At 40.7% G+C, this 18,223-nt stretch overlaps 1 protein-coding gene across 1 annotated transcript in view; it reads left to right on the plus strand.

The window, feature by feature from the left end:
• Positions 1-14,698, plus strand: part of LOC114000075 (vitellogenin-1-like) — a 43,319-nt gene extending 28,621 nt beyond the window's left edge. Inside the window, exons 22-36 of the mRNA XM_027744047.2 lie at positions 498-667; positions 1,290-1,707; positions 1,879-2,189; positions 2,272-2,328; positions 3,175-3,390; positions 4,392-4,598; positions 5,612-5,754; positions 6,282-6,420; positions 7,583-7,718; positions 8,403-8,589; positions 9,007-9,104; positions 9,704-9,798; positions 9,904-10,063; positions 11,255-11,416; positions 14,425-14,698. Of these exons, the coding sequence (XP_027599848.2) occupies positions 498-667; positions 1,290-1,707; positions 1,879-2,189; positions 2,272-2,328; positions 3,175-3,390; positions 4,392-4,598; positions 5,612-5,754; positions 6,282-6,420; positions 7,583-7,718; positions 8,403-8,589; positions 9,007-9,104; positions 9,704-9,798; positions 9,904-10,063; positions 11,255-11,416; positions 14,425-14,543 (2,618 nt within the window). The 3' untranslated portion in view covers positions 14,544-14,698. The remainder of the gene's footprint in view (positions 1-497; positions 668-1,289; positions 1,708-1,878; positions 2,190-2,271; positions 2,329-3,174; positions 3,391-4,391; positions 4,599-5,611; positions 5,755-6,281; positions 6,421-7,582; positions 7,719-8,402; positions 8,590-9,006; positions 9,105-9,703; positions 9,799-9,903; positions 10,064-11,254; positions 11,417-14,424) is intronic.
• Positions 14,699-18,223: the final 3,525 nt, after the last annotated feature.

Raw genomic sequence — 18,223 nt, forward strand, 5'->3', positions numbered from 1 at the left:
CTAAAAACCCAGACTCTTAAAGGGAATTATGGATTAACCCTGCCAGGATCTAGTCCTTAATGTCTTAATCCACAATCATAAGAAATAAAAGCACAGCAGGCCACTGAATCTAGGTCTCCTAAGTATCAAACGAATGGCCTAGCCATTGGACCATTCTTTATAATTCAAGAATTGAGCCTCAACTCCTCTCTGATGCCTAATTCCCTAACCATGTGTTATCTTGTTAAGCAACCCAATTCACTTGACTTAAATCTGTTGATTACTCTGTTTATTGACTTGAAAAGAATCCAGTATCATAAGAATATTTTAAAATTTTGCTGCCAGTATGTGCTTTAGCTGTTAGAGAAAATTTTTAACAAAATTGCTGAATACCAGTAATAATCATTAAGCATTCATATTTAAGAAAAAAAAAGCCTAACTAAATTATGGGAAAATTGGGTTATTCTCTCATTTGGTTGCTAATACTAACAGTAATACTAATTGTCATGAAATTTCAGTTTACACAGAGGCACCTATTGAAAAAATACAAGTCACAATTCAAGCAGGAGACCAAGCTCCTACAAAAATGGTACGTCTGGTAAAATTTGAAGATCCAGAGGCACAAGCATCTTCCAGAAAAGAAGCAATTAAAAAATTGAAAAAAATCCTTGGTGACACTGATGACCAGGTACTGCTGTAAAATTCTAAATTTGTGTGAGACACTACACAAAGTTTAGTTATTTATATTTCTTTTACTAAATATCTTCCTTTGTTTAGACAATATTCAGAAACTGAAAAATGTAAAGACAGGCTTTTGGGTACACAAGTCTTTCTGCAGGTCTTTTGTTTGCACTCATCTCTTCTGCAGGTGAAGAACATTAGAAAGAGCAGGTTGGTTTTGTAGGCTTTTCCGAAAACCTCTTGTAAGACATAAAATAGCTGTTGTGTCCCCAAGGGGTAGTCTGCTCTTTCCTGCTACTGCAACTGCACCAAAACAGTCTGACACCTACCTGCCATGAGATAGTAGGACAGTCATTACCAACACCAATTACATGTAATTGTGTGGCCGACAACTCCTGCACATGTTGGTTATCACAAGAGTGTTTGGGGTATTGTTCTGCTTACATGTGGGTTTAACACCTTATTATGAATTTGCCTTTGAATTATTGTGACGTGCTGCAGAGATGCTACCAGGAGTACACATTGTCTTCTAAGCAGAGATTCAGAAATCTCTGCATCTGATTTGACTCGCGGTGTTTTGCAAGAACACAGCAAAGTAATTTTGTTTTGCCAATGCTACCACTGACCAGGGGACAAGAAAAGACAGAAGCTCATCGTCCAGTGCCAGCAGCACCAGCGGGAGCGCCGAGAGCACAACGAGCAGCCCCTCCAGCAGTGACTCTGACGGGAGAGCACCACAGGGAGGCACTCAGATGAATCTGAAAACAAGACAGTCCAAAGCCAAAGAAAAGAAATTCTACCCATTTGGGGACAGCAGCAGTAGCAGCAGCAGTGGTGGTAGCAGTAGCAGCAGCAGTAGTAGCAGCAGCAGTGGCAGTAGTAGTGATAGCAGTAGTAGCAGCAGCAGTGGCAGTAGTAGTGATAGTAGTAGCAGCAAAAGCAGTAGTAGCAGCAGTAAAAGCAGCAGTAGTAGTAGCAAAAGCAGCAGTAGTAGTAGCAAAAACAGTAGTAGTAGCAAGAGCAGTAGTAGTAGCAGTAGCAAAAATAGTAGTAGTAGTAAGAGCAGTAGTAGCAGCAAGAGCAGTAGTAGCAGTAGCAAAAGCAGTAGCAGTAGTAGCAGTAGCAGCAGCAAGGACAGCAGCAGCAAGGGCAGTAGCAGCAGAAGCAGTAGTAGCAGCAGCAGAAGCAGTAGTAGCAGCAGCAAAGGCAGCACCAGAGGCAGCACAGGTAGCAGCAGCAGCAGTAGCAAAGCATCTGGTATAAAGCATAAGGCTAAGAAGCAGTCCAAGAGCACACCATTTGCACGTGCCAGCGCTGCTGAAGGAGAGGGAAGTGTCCGTGAGCAGAAGCCCAAACCAGGGAGTAGCAGCAGTAGCAGCAGTAGCACCAGCAGTGGCATCGGCAGCAGCAGCAGCAGCGAAAGCTCCGGTGCTTCCCGTGGTCACGGCACATCTGACAAACGAGCTGAGAGGGAACGTGTCCAGTCCCAAATTAACAGTCTCAGCAGTTATGACATGTCTACAGAACGGGTAAAATTTCTAATACTTTGACTTCTGCTAGGAGGTGATCTTGACTGAGCTGTAGGTAATAACTTCTTTTGGAATTTTGCAGGAATTGCACCTTCCAAAAGTATACCGTCTCCGCTTCAGGTCTGCTCACATCCATTGGGTAGGTCCCTAATTCACTGCACATTGCTATGGTAGCCACAGTTGATATGGTCAAGCACTTTACTGAAGGGCTTTGTTTGGGCCATTTCACTTGACCATTCCATACTGTCCAATAACAATACTGACAATGGCCAAAATCAGCAGATTTATTACAAAAATGCCGTTATACTACATCTTTTTGTTATTGCAGCACTTGCAGTCCTCAAATTTGGGTTAAGACACCTTTGCAGTAGATGATGTATAATGCAACCAAAGCTGGATTAACGAAGACCATCGGGGAATTATAAAACAGCAGGATCTTCCTATGGGAATAGTTAGGTTCACAGTTTTTAGGCAATCATGGGCAAAATCATTAGGTATGTGGATTTTTTCAGAAACCAGATTCAGTATGCATTATGACACAAAGGTATTTTTAGTATATATTAGAAGGGTGATAATGTAGTGATTTTGTAGGTGTTACCTGTACAGTTATTATGTATCCTGCTTGTGAAAGAGGAAGATGATTTACAGTGTTTTTCATTAAATTGTAATATCTTTTTTTTTCTGCATATGGATACATTTGACCACTTATTAAATGTCACTTTTCATTTTCCCTAGCATTAGACCTGAACAGTGTGACATTGCCATTTGCAATCACTGTCTATGCAGCCTTCCTTTCAGCAGAGAGGCCCAGGTGGATCCAAGGCACATTCCTACCCAACGTACTTCATGTCTGTGTATGATAATAAAAATAACACTCTAGATATGTCTGTTACCTATAAAGGGAATCTGAGATCTCTGGTTTTGATACTTACACTATAAAACTAGAGGCCATATCACAGATTTTTAACCTATTTTTATTTCACAGCATCCAGACCATAAGGGATCAAGCAGCTCATCATCATCTTCCTCTGAGTCGGGAAGCACCCACAGAAACAGAAGCAGCAGGAGCAGCAGCAGCAGGAGCAGTCATCTGAGCAGCAGCAGCAGCCACCACCATGGAGAAAATTCTGCCCACAGCTCAAGGAGGAGCAGAAGAGTCAGCAGCCACCAGCACAGCCACAGCTCCAGCCTGGGGCGGGAGGTACGGCCGCGTGTGCGGCTGCTGAGCAGCAGCTGGAGATGGGGTGGCACTGACCAGCTCAGGGCTGGGACACTAAAAGTCAAGTTTATAAACTGAAAATCAAAGTCCACTGAGATATTCTCCCCCCCCAAAAAAAAAAAATATTTTTTTTCCAAATTCTCTTGCGTTCAGGCTTTTGTTTCCTGGTTTCTTTGGTTTATGATGCTTCATTTCTGAGGGCGTTTGCAGTATGGGGAAGCGTGGATTTGGAAATTATAAAAGTTGAAGGGAAGGGAGTTGTAAGTTAAAGGGAAGAGAATTTTATTTTCCCTATGAAAGCCCAGAATGCAAAATCAGCTGCATTCAGGTAAAAATGAGGAGGAAATAAATAACTCTGCCTAATTATTTTTTTAGATGTAGACCGGAGGTCATGAGTTCATGCATTGTATAACTAAAATCAGACTTTCCATGGGCATTACTGACTGGTAAATGTGAAGACCCATTAAGCACAGATCATCTTTATTATGCACTTAGTATTCTATAATTGTACTACATAAAGGTATCTACATAATAATAGAACAAATATCTCTGCAAATGCAGGCAATGTCTAGGGGAGTTCTGCTACTGGGAAGGATTTGAAAATATTTGAGTGGCTTGAAGAAACTGTAGTATAGTGCAATAAGTTGCGAATGTGTATAATGCTCTCAAGATCTTTGGGATGTGTTGTAGGCAGCTATTCAAAATATTACAATAATGAACAAAATCTTATTATATGCATAAAGATAATTTGGAAGAGTCTTGGATCCCTCATCAAAACAATCACGCCTTTGAAAATTTATGAATTATCAAGTTTCCCACAAAATTTATCCTTGCCTGTTGGGGATATAGAAATATGTGCTGCAAACTAAAGTGATGAAGGACAAGGGAGGCTTCCTGCTATCAGCACACATAAACTGGACCGTAGGCTCTCCAGTGAGCACACAGCAATACTTAAGCACAGATGGTTGGGGGTTGTTTTTCAGCGCAACTTCCTGGGAGACGTGATTCCACCTGGCATTACGATTGTGGCACAGGCAGTAAGGAGTGACAACAGAAATCAAGGTTATCAAGCTACAGCATATGTTCGTTCTGATGCTGCCAAAGTTGATGTGCAACTAGTTGTGGTTCAGCTGGCTGAAACCAATTGGAAAGCATGTGCTGATGCTGTGATACTGCCTCTGAAAGCCCAGGTAAGCACACAGGCAGCCTCGCCCAGAGAGGCATCTACAAAGCCCAGAGTAAGCACAAGAGAACCTGCTGATCAGGAGAATTAAACAGGAAAGGCGTACTTATTTCGAAATGTTTCACAAAGTTAGTGAAGTTTCAGAAAACGTTCCTATCTTTCACCATTCTTTTCGACTAAAAAATTAATAATAATAGCAATAGACTCAGACACTTCAAAATCTGGCAAAAAAAAAATATTGATTTTCAAGAGACATCAAAGTATGACCAGTAGAAGCACAAAAAATGTTTGAAAAATTGACTGCTTCATTACTATCTATTTATTATCTGCTCTATTATGAGTTTTCTTCTCTGGGAATCTTGCTTTTCCATACATAATTCATTTCAGAAGACTCATAACCCAAATGCATTTGCAACATTGTATTTCTTAGGATTTATATGAAAAGATGGAACAAGCAAAGTTGGTTAATGGGCTGATGCCTGAGAGAGCATCATAAAACAGGTTTTCCTTTTTCCTCATCTCCCTGTGCCGTGCTTCCCATGCACCTTTTAAAGCAAGAGATCTTTGCATAACAATTTACAAACCTCTGCTTTTGGCAGCTGCAATTGAAAAATTCAGCATGATATCCAGTACTGAAAAAAGTGGGGTGGGTTCATATCAGCAGGTCTTGGGGAAGGTTGATAGAAATTACAGCACAGTCATCTTTTAGAAAAAAATACATACTGATTATGAACTCACAAAGTCTAAGGAAATCTCAGGACGTTTCAGTGGCTGCTTTGAGACAGGAAACATGTATATGTAGCTCTGCACAGACCAGCAAACCTTTTTCCTACTGTGCCCCAGATTTTGCCAGGGGTAGTCAAAATTTCTCCATGAGCCCGTTTAGAGCTGAAAGAAACATTGGCAGCGTAAGGATCGATGCAAAATTTTGTGAAAGAAAATCTTGCCTTTTGAAACGGTCAAGGTTAGTTTTGTCCTTCCTTTCTGAATTTTGGGCGACTTGTTTCCCTGTTTTTAAAGGCCAGACTGAGATGGGGTACGGAGTGCCAGGACTATAGGATAGCAGCCGTGGCAACCACAGGGCGGCTGGCAAGGAAACCAGCAGCACAGCTGAAGGTGCAATGGGGAAAGCTTCCATCCTGGATAAAAAAGACAACCATGGCGTATGTAATTCACTCTTTCCTAAGTTGTTATTTTTTTTTTTTTTTTTTTTTTTTTTTTTTTTTTACCCCAATTGGCTTTTGAAAAACGCTGAAGGAATTGAATGAAATTTTTCGACGCGAACGGGTTTGGGTGGGCAGTGATGGAAACCACCAGTTCAGTGGCACAGAAGGTGTTCTACTTTCTCCACGTGTTTCATATTAAAAGATAACCCCCAAATATTTAAAAGTTTAGCATGGTTGATTTGACTTTCCATATTAAATTATTTGATATTTCAGTTCAAAATGCATTTTTGTTTGGAAATGTTCTTCTATTGAGTCTCAAAAAACACCCAGTTTAAATGGGCAAAATAAACCCAACGTGTTTCTTCTGGATAAAATCAACCATTTAGTTTGACCCAAAGTATTACTCCCTTGGTTTTTCTGTCCCTTCATTTTTTCCAGATTTTTCAGGTCTGCCAGTAGTCCTCACCCTCCCATGTGTGCTTTTGCTCCTGTACCTGAGTTTGTCACATCTTGTTTATCTCCAGATTCATGCGATACGTTCCTGGTGCAGCACTTATGTTGGGCTTCTCAGAAGCACATCAGAGAAATCCATCTCATGAATTCATAGTAAGGGCAGCTGCAACCTCTCCACGAACAATTGATACAGTAATTAAAGTTCCTGAGGTGCGTTAAGTTTTCATTTTCCTCTTCCTTACCTTGCAAGAGTTTCAAGTTATAACATTTTGATGCTTAATGTAAAGAAACAAAAGCAAAACATTCCCCTTTGGAGAAGCTGCCATATACATCAGATGGGTGTTGAAATACTGCAGTTCTCTTGATTTTGTGCTGCTTTGGTCCAGTGTAGTGGTAAGTTGAAAATCAGGCTCTGTAGTCAAATACCTTATTTACATGCTGAGAACAGCAGTGAGACCCAAACTGTTTCAGTTATGACCTCTCTGCACTCAGTTCTTTATTCATTTCACCCAGTGTGACTAGTTCTTGAATGGGGGTCTCAGAGCAGATAGTGGGGGCCTTGAGAACATTTTGCACTCTGCTGCAGCCATGAACAGCATCTGCCTGTGCTGGCACTCAAGTCCCACATCTGCAGTAACCCTGCTTGATGTGACTGGTCTGAGCAAGTCACAACAGCCACAAACACAACTCTGCCCTAACCAAACTGGAGCAGTTAGTCACCCTCTCAGAGCAGCTTGCACAGGCATGGTCTGCAGAATCCCACTGATTAATTGGTCCTTCTCCACCCAATCCCCATGCACCGCTTTGATAAATTCCCCCTATGGATCTCCAGCAAATTAATAACATCTAGCTATTCACGCACAGAGAAATCAGTGTGTCTTTAACTTTCCATGGTGCTTCAGTAGTGCAGGCTCTTTAATACTTGATAATGAAGAAATAGGTGCACTAGGCGTTAATTTGGTTCTCTTGGTAAATATAATTTTTAGTTACAGTGAAGGATCTTACCCCAGTGCTACGTCATGTCAGTTTTTCCAGACACATCCATCAGTTTACTGATGTAAGTTAAGTAACAAGTTACTTAACTTGTTACCTCATTTTTTAAGAAGTTTTTAAGAAGTCACTTAATTAATGCTTAAACTTCATCTGTGTCAGCTACTTTCCAACATCCTTAACAATTTTTCAAAAAACCAAGTATATGACTCGAAGAGAGACGACAATGATTCCTCACAAAAGCCGAAGGTTTGGGTGCATCCTGGAGAGACCAACACAACTGCAATCGTATAAAAGCATCCTCGAGATTTTTATTTTTTTTTCGAGATAAGAGCATATGGTTCAATTCATCTTAATGTATTCTTCATTTCTGCTTTTTCAGGTAACACTTTACTGCCAGGCACTCCGACTGCCATTCACTCTGCCCTTAGGCCCGTCTCCAGCTTACGAGGCTCGAGATATCACTGCCTGGAACTTATTGCCTGAAATAGCTTCACAAATAGCACAAGAAGATCAATGTAAATGTTACTTATATGTTTGTCTCGTGAATAAGCAATGTGTGTAGATCCATCCCCTGCCATGGCTGGGCTTTGCCTTTCCTTGTAGAGGTCTTGTAGGGAAGCAGAGCATTTCTAGCCCTGCTTTCTCAACAGCTCATTCCCTCACAGAGAAGGATGTTTGCTGGGAGGTGAATGAAGAGACTTCAATCTGCTGTAAACATTCAGAGTTTGGGAATCACCCCTGTCTCTGCAAGGACTAGAGGTTGTCTTTTACTCCCCCTGAGAAGGTACCAACTCTGCCCTGAGAGGCAACAGATGATGGGTAAAAGACACTCCATGTATTTTCTGCCCTGTGTATTGGATTCAAAAAGGAGCCATGTGAATCTAATGGGTTGGTGCCTAGCACTCCTGGGGGAAATGTGGAGGTTTTACCCCAGTTTGTTACACAATTCTGTACATTTCAGCCCCTGTTAGCTTGAGTTTTGTGTTTGGCATGTAATGAAAACCAATACTAGTATAGCCTATACTGAGTAGTTATTCTGTGGTATTCTCCTGTCCTTACAGACTCCTTACTCTCAAGGACATGAGGAAGTTTTCTTTCCTGTTTGCTGGGTAGTTCAATCTCATAGAGGTGTCTTTCCATGCTTTGCAGCAAATGACCACGGTCACATCTGCCATTTCTTTTCTGGTTTTGTTTTGCAGCCACGTGTGAAGTCAGGGAGCGAGATTTCAAAACATTTGATGGCATGAGCCATTCGTACTCTTTCAATAAAAGCTGCAACCTGGTGGTGGCTCAGGACTGTACTGAACACCCGAAATTCATCATTACCACCAGAAAGGTTGATCCTCAGTCTTTCTCCAGAGAGGTTCACATAAACACAACACTGGCGTAAGTGTGGTTTATACTGCGGGCTCAGCAATGAGCTATAAAGTTTCAGGGAGTTGTCCAGTTCCCAGGTGAAAATGGTAAAAATCCCCCAAATGAGATATTTGGGGAAAGACAGAATTTCCAGAAGGAATCCTCATCTGCAACTTTTTGGTGTAGTTTCTCATCTTGAATTTCACAGCCACAGATATCTGATACCATGCTCATTAAGTCCCCATGCTGTCTTTTCTTTAGAGGTTGAATCTCAAAGCCCAAAGTCCCAATGAATTTTGCACTTTGGAAAGAAAAACTGCTCGTTCATTCATCCAAAGTTCAGATATTCAAATTGGTTCTCTGCTGGCTTTGGTCACAAATATCTGTGCTTTTCACATCTTAAATTAACCACGAGTTTCTTCTCTTTGATTTTTGCTTCTCCTGAAGGAACATCACAATCTGTCCTGCCGCAAATTCATCTCTCCTCGTGGCATGCAATGAAGAACGAGTTCTATCACACAGTGGAGTTTCTGAGTATGAAAAAGGTAAGCTGTGATACCCAGCTTTCCAGGACTGACCTAGGAACTAAATATCAGGAAGTTTTTATAAATCCCATAGTAAAATCTTAGTGTAAAGAAAACATGAGTGAGATTAATACAAAATAAAACTAGAGGCTACTTTCTTAAGATTTGTATTGACTTACGTTCATGTTTCCTATTGTATATACACTCTTACTTTCCTCCAGCATAACTAACAGATGAATAAAGCCCTTTCCTATAGATATCATATAGCCAGGTTGGTGATTGTTCAGGAAAAAAATGCTTATTACAGTCACAGATAGATGCCTTGACTCAGACATTTAGCTGGAGCACCACCAATGTCATTATCATCTCAAGATTCAGCAGATACAAAATACTGGATACAAAAGTCAGGTTCAACTACAGGTAACAGCATGACAATATTTTTGAAAATAAAGGAATTATTTCCTCTCCACATAAATATGCATATGTAAATATATATAACTGGAGCAGCAAAACTGTCATTGTGAAGGAAAATGCATCGTGGCGTATTTTGTGCTGCACAGTTTCTCCGTTCATTCCAAATTAAGAAGATCACCATCTTATGATTCACCATCTTTTTACAGGTGATGTTAAAATTTACAAAAGCGGGACAACAGTTATCGTGGAAGTTCCAACACTTGGACTGACGAGGGTGACTTTTGACGGTGGGAATCTTAAGGTACTGGGCTCACTTTCACAGTCACTGCTTGCTTTCTGCCTACTACCTTGCCAATGTAACAGACCATCACTTTGGTATTCCCTACAAAGATGTGCTGTTTTACAGGTTACCGTTGCTTCGTGGATGAGAGGAAGGACCTGTGGAGTTTGCAGTAATAATGACAGAGAAAAGCACAACGAACTCCTCATGCCAAACCATAGGCTGGCACACAGCTGCTCTGCATTTGTTCACTCATGGGTATTGCTAGAAGAAACCTGCTCGGGGGGTGAGTAGGTCTGGAAACACTTTATGCTTGGGGAGAATACGATTTCACTTCTCCTCTGCTGACAGCTAGAAAATATTTTTTTTTAAAAAAAAAGCAGCAGATATCTTTTACTTAGAAATTGCAATAGCAATATATATCCATTTTAACTTTATTAACCACTGACTGTTTAAAACATCGCTTGTGAATATAGAGAATATATACTCCAGCAACAGTCTTCGTCTCATGTGCAGTTCAATGTTAAATAATTGATTCTGATTTCTTACACTGAGTACCTTTTTTACTGAGAGGCAAAATCAGGCCTAATCTTGCTCCCACTGAAAAAAAAGGGTCATTTTCACCATTGTATCGAGACAGTTTCAGCTGTTGTCTGCAGACTTAATTTAACCAAACAAGTTGCAGACTACGAATGCAGTGTCAGATCCTACGTTAGTGTAAATTTCCAAAGTGCAAAAAAAATCATTTTTGTTCTGCACCATCTGAGAGTGCAGTCTCAGGAAAATATTTAGAAATAATTCCGCAGTAAAGAGCTTCATCTCACATGTAGCTGGACAAATAATGATCATCTCCCATAACATCAATACAGTTTTGTTTGGTAGATCTCCATTTGCCTTGGACCTGAGATAACTTTATTGAAGTTAATGGTTGTTTTCTCCTTGACTTCAGTGGCAGTGGAATTGTACCTATCTGTGTGTCAGGAAACGGAGTCATAGCTGGGATCCTGTTAAGTTACATTATACCTTTCTAGTGAGATAATTGCAGCATTATAAAAATCATCCAATACAAAAATTATCCTTGATGTTATTATATAAACGCTGCCTTTTTTCTAATCCATTCACTACAGTTGACATTTTTCCTAATGCAATGAAGTAGCCATTGTACCTTGCAGTATCTATTCTTAATAGCTTTCAGACATGAGAGGTTATTTTCTGTGTATTATGTAGTTCTAAAAAACTGAGTATACATGATTCCATTTGGGCTATATTGTGCAATTAGATTTTAAAAATAGCTCCCTTTTCAGACTCTTTCCTCAACTTATTATTGTCCTATCTCGATAACCTCGCTGCCGTGAAAATGGTTTGCCAGATACCTGTTTTTTAATAAAAGCTGAAGAGAAAATATGGACCTTTATTATTGCAAGGATCGATTGGGATTTATTTCTACAATTTTAACCACCTTTCCTTTTCCTCTTAGGGTGCAAGCTGCAGCGCAGTTACGTGAAGCTGAATCGAAATCCTACTATTGATGGCGAGGAATCTACGTGCTACTCTGTCGACCCAGTACTGAAATGTATGAAAGACTGTACTCCAATCGAAAAAACTTCAGTAAAGGTTGGCTTCCACTGCTTCCCAAAAGGTACGGTATTTTTCTCCCTCTGTGTGTCATGTACTGCAGCAGCTGTCAGAGCACTGGAAAGAACAAAACACAGCACAGCCACGCACAGACCTGTGTTGCTCCGGCTCCTCTCCAAGCTGCGGGTTTTAATCCCATTAGTATTTGGTAGAACTGCTGACAGTGCTGGCCAGCTAAAAGCTGGTTTAGGCAATGGCAGGTAGCATCATCTGAGAAAAACATCTGAGGTGGTGAAAGGGGCAGCGACGATCAATAAAATCACAAAAATAAAATTTGTCGTGTCTTCAGGATCTCCGTAAACCCGAGGTAAGAAACACTGAGTCCTTTTATGCACGTTACAGCCTGCAATTTTGTGTAGAGCAGGGCAAGCAAGGCAATTGAAAGTCGCTCAAGTAGTGCGACATGACTGCTGTGATTAGACTGCCATGCTATGCCACGGTGCAATACATCAGCAAAAACACATTGCTGGAAGGTTCTCTAGATTGTTCCAAATAGTGGTTTGTTTTTGAAGGTAGTTTATACACACACAGTCATGCCCCAGGCTCGGGGGGTGGGGGGGAAGGCAAACAAAAAAAAATGGGCCTTTTTTTCCTTTGATTTATACCAATTTGTCATGGATGTGATGCACTGTCTAAGACAGGTTCACACTGAAATTATATAAGCATGAGACAAGAATACAACCTGGAACATACAGATATTTCTGGTGTATTCCTTCCTCAATCTTTTAATCAATTAAACACATATACCTTAGAGGGAAACCTACCATTAGGGAGCATCTACTGGAATGGTCTGTTCACTGTGTTAGCCATTGTTGGCCAAATCCATTGTTAGCTGGGATAATCCAGTGTAGTTTCACTGAAGCCAATGGACCCCCATGTTGAGCAGTACTGGAGAGGGACAGAGTATTTTATGTTTGAATTTAAACAACAGCTGTGTAGAACTTTGTTCGTGTTATTAATATCTGCAATGTGCTGAATCAGCCCATAAAAGCAGAGAGTATCTCTCTGTAACAGTCAACTATCTGCAACAGCCTATTCAACAAGTAGCACAGAGAGAGTGTTAATAGTTGGCTCCCTGAGACGAGAATAGATGCATTCTTTCATGAATAGAAAAACCCACCCGCAACAAAAAAACCCCTTCCAAAATCTTGTTATATCCGTGTTTCACAGATTTCTTTTGTGTATCCAAGTCTGTATCTCTGAAGTGTCATAACCCCAGGCCACTCACTGCCTCAGAATATTAGGCTATAATAAAGCTGTCTCATTCTCTCACAAAACTGTTTGAGAAAAGAGGAAAATCAGAAAAAAAAGCTACTGTAGTTGTTGCAGCCAGTGCTGCTTTTACAGCAACTGCAGGATTCTCTGGTTCATTTACTGAGGCAGAGACTGGGAAGTCTACTAGCAGCAGTCCTAATCAAGGGCTTTAGCTAGTTAGTTAGTTAGTTAGTTATCCTAAGGAGGAGGAGGAAGAAAAAAAGATGCCATTTGTCGATCTCTAGCAAGACAAATGCTTTCCTTAGGCTGAAGATCTATAGGAATACGAGGCCAGCCCTTAAAAACTGTTCTTTTTCTTCCTTTGTTCAATGACTTGGAGAAGCAGAAGAAACAAAATCCTCATCTTTCTCAACCTAGGAACACATATTTGCATACACTGGACAAAGATCTTTTCTCAGCTCTTTGTAGGGGAACTCAGACATGATAGTCTGCTCTTTCAAAAGAGAAAGATCCCATCACTGTCACCAGTGGAGCAAGGCTAAAATGAAGTACAGGAATGCAGAATTTCCCCTGTTGTCCTCAAATCAGCAAGACCGTAGCCTTAGGACCTTGACTGAGGCAGGCATCACTCCAAGTTTAAATCCACGTATCAGTTTACATTTCAAACATGCCACAAGGCCAACCCATAGGGATAATAGTTACTCAGCCATGATCCAGTTTGCCAAGGAAACTATTTCCTACATGGATATGAATGTGATCAGACCCACAATATGCCCAAGAGCAAGAAATGTAATGTATATAAAAAACAGAATTCAGAAATTTTATAGCATTTCTCATTTCACAGCCTGAAAACATTATATATATATATATATATATATATATATATACATATTTAAAAGCATCTCCAGCACCTTTGTGGGAAATATTTATTATCCAGTTTATTATGTAAAACCTGCACTTCACACTGGACAGTAATTTAGCCAAGGAGAGTGTTAGCCTTGCAGAAGATAAGTGACTGATACAACCTGAACCCATAGAGCAGTCTCCAGATTTCCCTGTGACGAGAGATGGCATTTTATAAATGTACTGTCCAGCTGAGGGATAAAACAAATAGAAGTAAAATTATGAAAGCTCTACCCATTCTCATTATACAAACTTAATCTAAATGGACGTCCTAATATTCTTCCAGATGCAATGATAAACCTCCAACTAGCTAAGAATATTTATTGGGAGGATGAATATCATTATTGCATTTAGATTATTTCAGCATTAAGGGATATGGCTTATTCAAGCTGCTGTTGAGGAAGCAGTGTGGTAAGGTTAATACTGCTACTGACAATGCTCTGCCAGATTTCACAAGATATGGGAAACTTTAATTAGAAGTTTATGAACCTCTGAAAATTCTCCAAAGGGCTTATCCTTCGGGATGAACTTTGACAAACAGTGAGCTGAAATACTCAGTGATATGCAGCACTAACGCAAAAAGAGATTACTGATGTGGATTGGTACGTGGTGGTCTTACACCGACAGCGGCTACCTCCAGCACTTGTACAGCCTGCTGCCTGTTGTCTTTGTGCTTCATGAAATGTAATTCATTTTGGTTTTAGGGGAGTATTAGAGTCATTATATCATGGATGAAAATCCCGCTCCAAGTCAATGAGTCAGTTAGATGCCAGCCGTGAGGGCAGGACTTCATTCTTCACTTGATGAGGGAGTTGACAGCCATCAAAACAGCATTTCACTGAAATGTGTTAATTTGCTTGATGTTAGTTAACAATGGCTTCACTCTTCTGACAGAAACTGCTGTAAGCCTGCTGGAATGGCAGAGGAGCAGCGATAAGAAATCTGCATCTGAGGATGTTGTGGAGTCTGTGGATGCTGACATCGACTGTACCTGCACTGGCGACTGTAGTTAAGCTAAACACTGTAACGTTGTGCTATAGACATACCACACAAATAATTGAATAGCTGCACAGATAAGAAGGGAACATAATAGCTGTAGTAAAATATTAAGAAAGGTGCTTGAAGGAAATAACCCTACTGCAAAGTCAAATGCACTAGGTACAGTCTGCACTGCTTAATAAATATGTTGTTCATTAAATAAGTATTCATGTGGTCTCTCTTTATTTTTCCCTATCAACAAAACAATCAGGCCAACGATAATATTATACAGAAATTCTGCTGGCTTTTATCTGCGATATAATTACAGCAGTCCTCTCTTAAAATTATATTCACTAGGTGATGAAAGGAAAACATGATTACGGCTACTACTAACATTCCATTGTGCAAAGAATTTCATATTTAGCATACTAAAGACACAGTAAGCATTTGTTTTCTTTTATGTTTTCTGGTAAAGAGCAAAGTCTGTTCTTGGAACTGTTCTGCAAAAAAATACATTTTACTCCCAGCAAGACCATTAGCCTTAGTACATTCTACAAAGGAATGAATTGGACTGCTAGACTCCCACTGTAGCTTTCCAGAGAGCTATAGTGTGTGACACAGTCTCCATTTTCATTTAAATTTCAATGGATGTTCTGTTGCTTCATGAGCTAAAAGTGTGAATAGGAACTTTTCCTTTTTTTGCTTTACCATCTCCTATTGTATATTTATGAAAATGGTGGCTTCAAAAACTTCAGGGAACAATAATACATCAAGTAGCATTCCAAATACACCAAAAAGTAACATATAGAAAAGTAGGTAAGATAATAGCATCATAAAGCTAAAATAAAGTACAAGCAGGATAGTTAGACTGTGTTTAACCAGTGAAGAGTCAATCTGCTGGCTTTCATTGTGCAGAAAAGGTAATTCCCTCCCACCCCAGGGGACCAGGAATAGGTGACACCTTCAAACTCCAAGCAGTGGCACAACCTCTCTTCACCCCGTGTCACAAATCAGCCGTGCACTGAACCATGGTATGTTTTCCACAGCAGCCAACATGCTCTTCCAAGAGAAGCCTTAGCGTGGGCAAGGTACTGCTGAACCCAAACGCTGTCAGGAAACTGTCATCAAAGACAATACTTTTCCTTCTAACTAAAAACTGATCTATCAGAAAGATGATTGAAGACTAAATAGTTGAACAATTACAGAATAAGGTTTCACCGTGCTTTCCCCTCAAGAGCAGAAACATGAGTAATGCATAGTACTCCTTTTACTCTCCCTCAGGTTGCAGCTTGCCACCAACTTGGAGTTAGTTAGAAAAGGCCTGGTTGTTCTCCATGTGCAGTGCTCACTTCATTACTTCCAGAAGTAAGCCATTATGAGTTTGTTCAAACCAGATGCCTAGTGCATACTTGGGGCAAGCACGTTTGCCTCTGTCCCTAAGAATCTCTCCTGAGGATATTACAAAGGGCAAAAGGTGGTTACCTGGCTCTTTTCCTTCTCCCAGCCTTATTTTGGTCTACACGTTGTTGCATCTGAGAACCTTCATGTGTAGTGCCTGGTCTATATGCAAATAGACAGTGCTCTATTCAACAGCTTTTTTTCGTGCATGTCTCTTCCAGACCAGCAACATGAATTCTTGCCCTGTGTGTTTATTTGTAATAAAGCATTCACAAATACCCCGTACAAAAGCTGTGTTTACTAACTCATCAGAAGTGCTACAGTGCAAAACAGGTAGCCCCAAACAAGAAGGGAGACAAAGAATATTAGAATATTGCGTTCCACTTTCCTTTAAAATCACACTAATATTACGCCTGGAGAGCCCTTTTCTTCCTGGTATTGTTTTCACTGTGGCTTATGGGAGATTTGACATTGACATTCATAGGATCAGACTGTCATCTTTAATCCAACACCTTTCTCCTTAATCCGCTTGTTTACAAAAGAGAAACTTTTGCCAGTCAACCACTCCAGATAAGACAAAGGTAGTGAAGAGATGTAGGAGGGAAGAAAAATGAAGTTTCATGCTCAACTACCAGAATAGGAATTTAGTAACAGCAAAGAGAAGCAATTCTGCTCTCAGTAAAACACAGTCCTCTACACAGAAGCACGACACTAATTAACAACGATCAAGCTGGGATGTGCAGCACAAAAGATACAAGCAGCTTAGAAAGGCAAACACCTTCTCCCAGAAACCATTTACAGACTTTTAAAAGCATTGGAAAAAAAACTTTGAAGGCAGAGACTGGTCAGCAGTCCCAAATCAGTTTATTCTACAGTGATGATATATAATAATAGTAGATACTGTACAGCATTAAAAAAGGAGTAAGTGTGCCAGGCCAGGTCTGTCCCCACTGAAGGCCCACCTTGGATCTTGCACCAACAAGAAGGTACCTCCAGCACCCCAGCTGAAAGGAGCCACCAGAACTGTTACTGCTAAATCATCACGCCTGGCCAGAGGTATCCTGCCCATGCCAAAACACACATAAGTCTTCTCCTTAGCAGGAGCTTCTCTCTTAACACTTCCCACTGACTGTGGTGTTCTTGGGCAGTAAAGCCAAGATGCTGCACTTGAGCCCAAAAGACCTAACGAAACTCCTGGCTCATTGCCCTGTCCCACACAGGAGGAAAGAAAGGTGAAAATGCCCCACAGTGCCAGCCAACGGGCAGGGAATTCACTCACCATGACCCCTCCAGTGGCACAGGCTGGGCTGGGCTGGGCTGAGCCAGAGGGGAAAGCAGCACTGGCACAACCCGGGCACACGCCCGTCACTGCCCGTGCAGACACAGCTCCCATGAGCTCCATTTCCAAGGGGCAGCTCTCCTTTGTGCCCAGCTCCTGTTCCTTTGTGCCCAGCTCCTGTTCCTTTGTGCCCTCTTGCTGAGACAGCTGAATGTCTCGGACTGACTGAAAGGCTTCAGTGACACCGCAGCTGTAAAACCACAATGTAAGGAGCTCAGGAAAGCCCGAGGTTGGCAGTGTGCACGGCAAAGCAAAAGACTTAGAACCGGCTCGTTTTGCCAAAGGAATTAAGGACATTAGCAGTACAAGTGTGAAAAAGCCCTTCTGGAATTTCTAATGCACCACACAGACGTTTCCAACCCATCTGGGAGGATATCTGCAGTCCATATTTAGACTTCATTTGGAAATCATGCCTGTCCTTTCTTATAAAGCAAACCAAAGCTATACACCCACCCCGCTATTAAAATATGTGCTACATAGGCTGAGCTTTTATGCATTCTAATTTTCATTCCCACTGCTTCTCAATGACATGAATTAATGAATTCTGGACTTTATTGTAGTAACCAAGTAATATAATCTTGCCATTATGGTACTCTAGTATTGTTTAAAAAAAAGGAGTGCCAGAAAAAAAACGCAGGCCTAAGCATAAGCCAGGCTTGAGTCCTAATCCTGCCCTTGCAGCTCTGTAATGTGGTTTTGCATGAGGCTGGGGACTTCTGCATCTCATTTTCTGCATCAGAAAGATATGACTACTTACCTACTTGATGGAGTCAGAAATGCTTATGAATTTATAGTCCCATATGTCTTTTGCAAGTTCTTCAATGATCCTAGAGTTGAAAAGTAAATTTTTCCACTAGATCTCCTAACCACATGAGTATATTTTATTGCTAAGTTGAAGGTTTTCATTTCCAGATTCATCCAACTGTAAAATAACCATACATTTGGAAAAAATCAAAACAATATACTTAATTTGTTCAC

This window comes from Pipra filicauda, unplaced genomic scaffold (assembly GCF_003945595.2).
Source record: "Pipra filicauda isolate LSUMZ 115617 unplaced genomic scaffold, ASM394559v2 scaffold36_size6622888_pilon, whole genome shotgun sequence".
NCBI lineage: Eukaryota > Metazoa > Chordata > Aves > Passeriformes > Pipridae > Pipra > Pipra filicauda.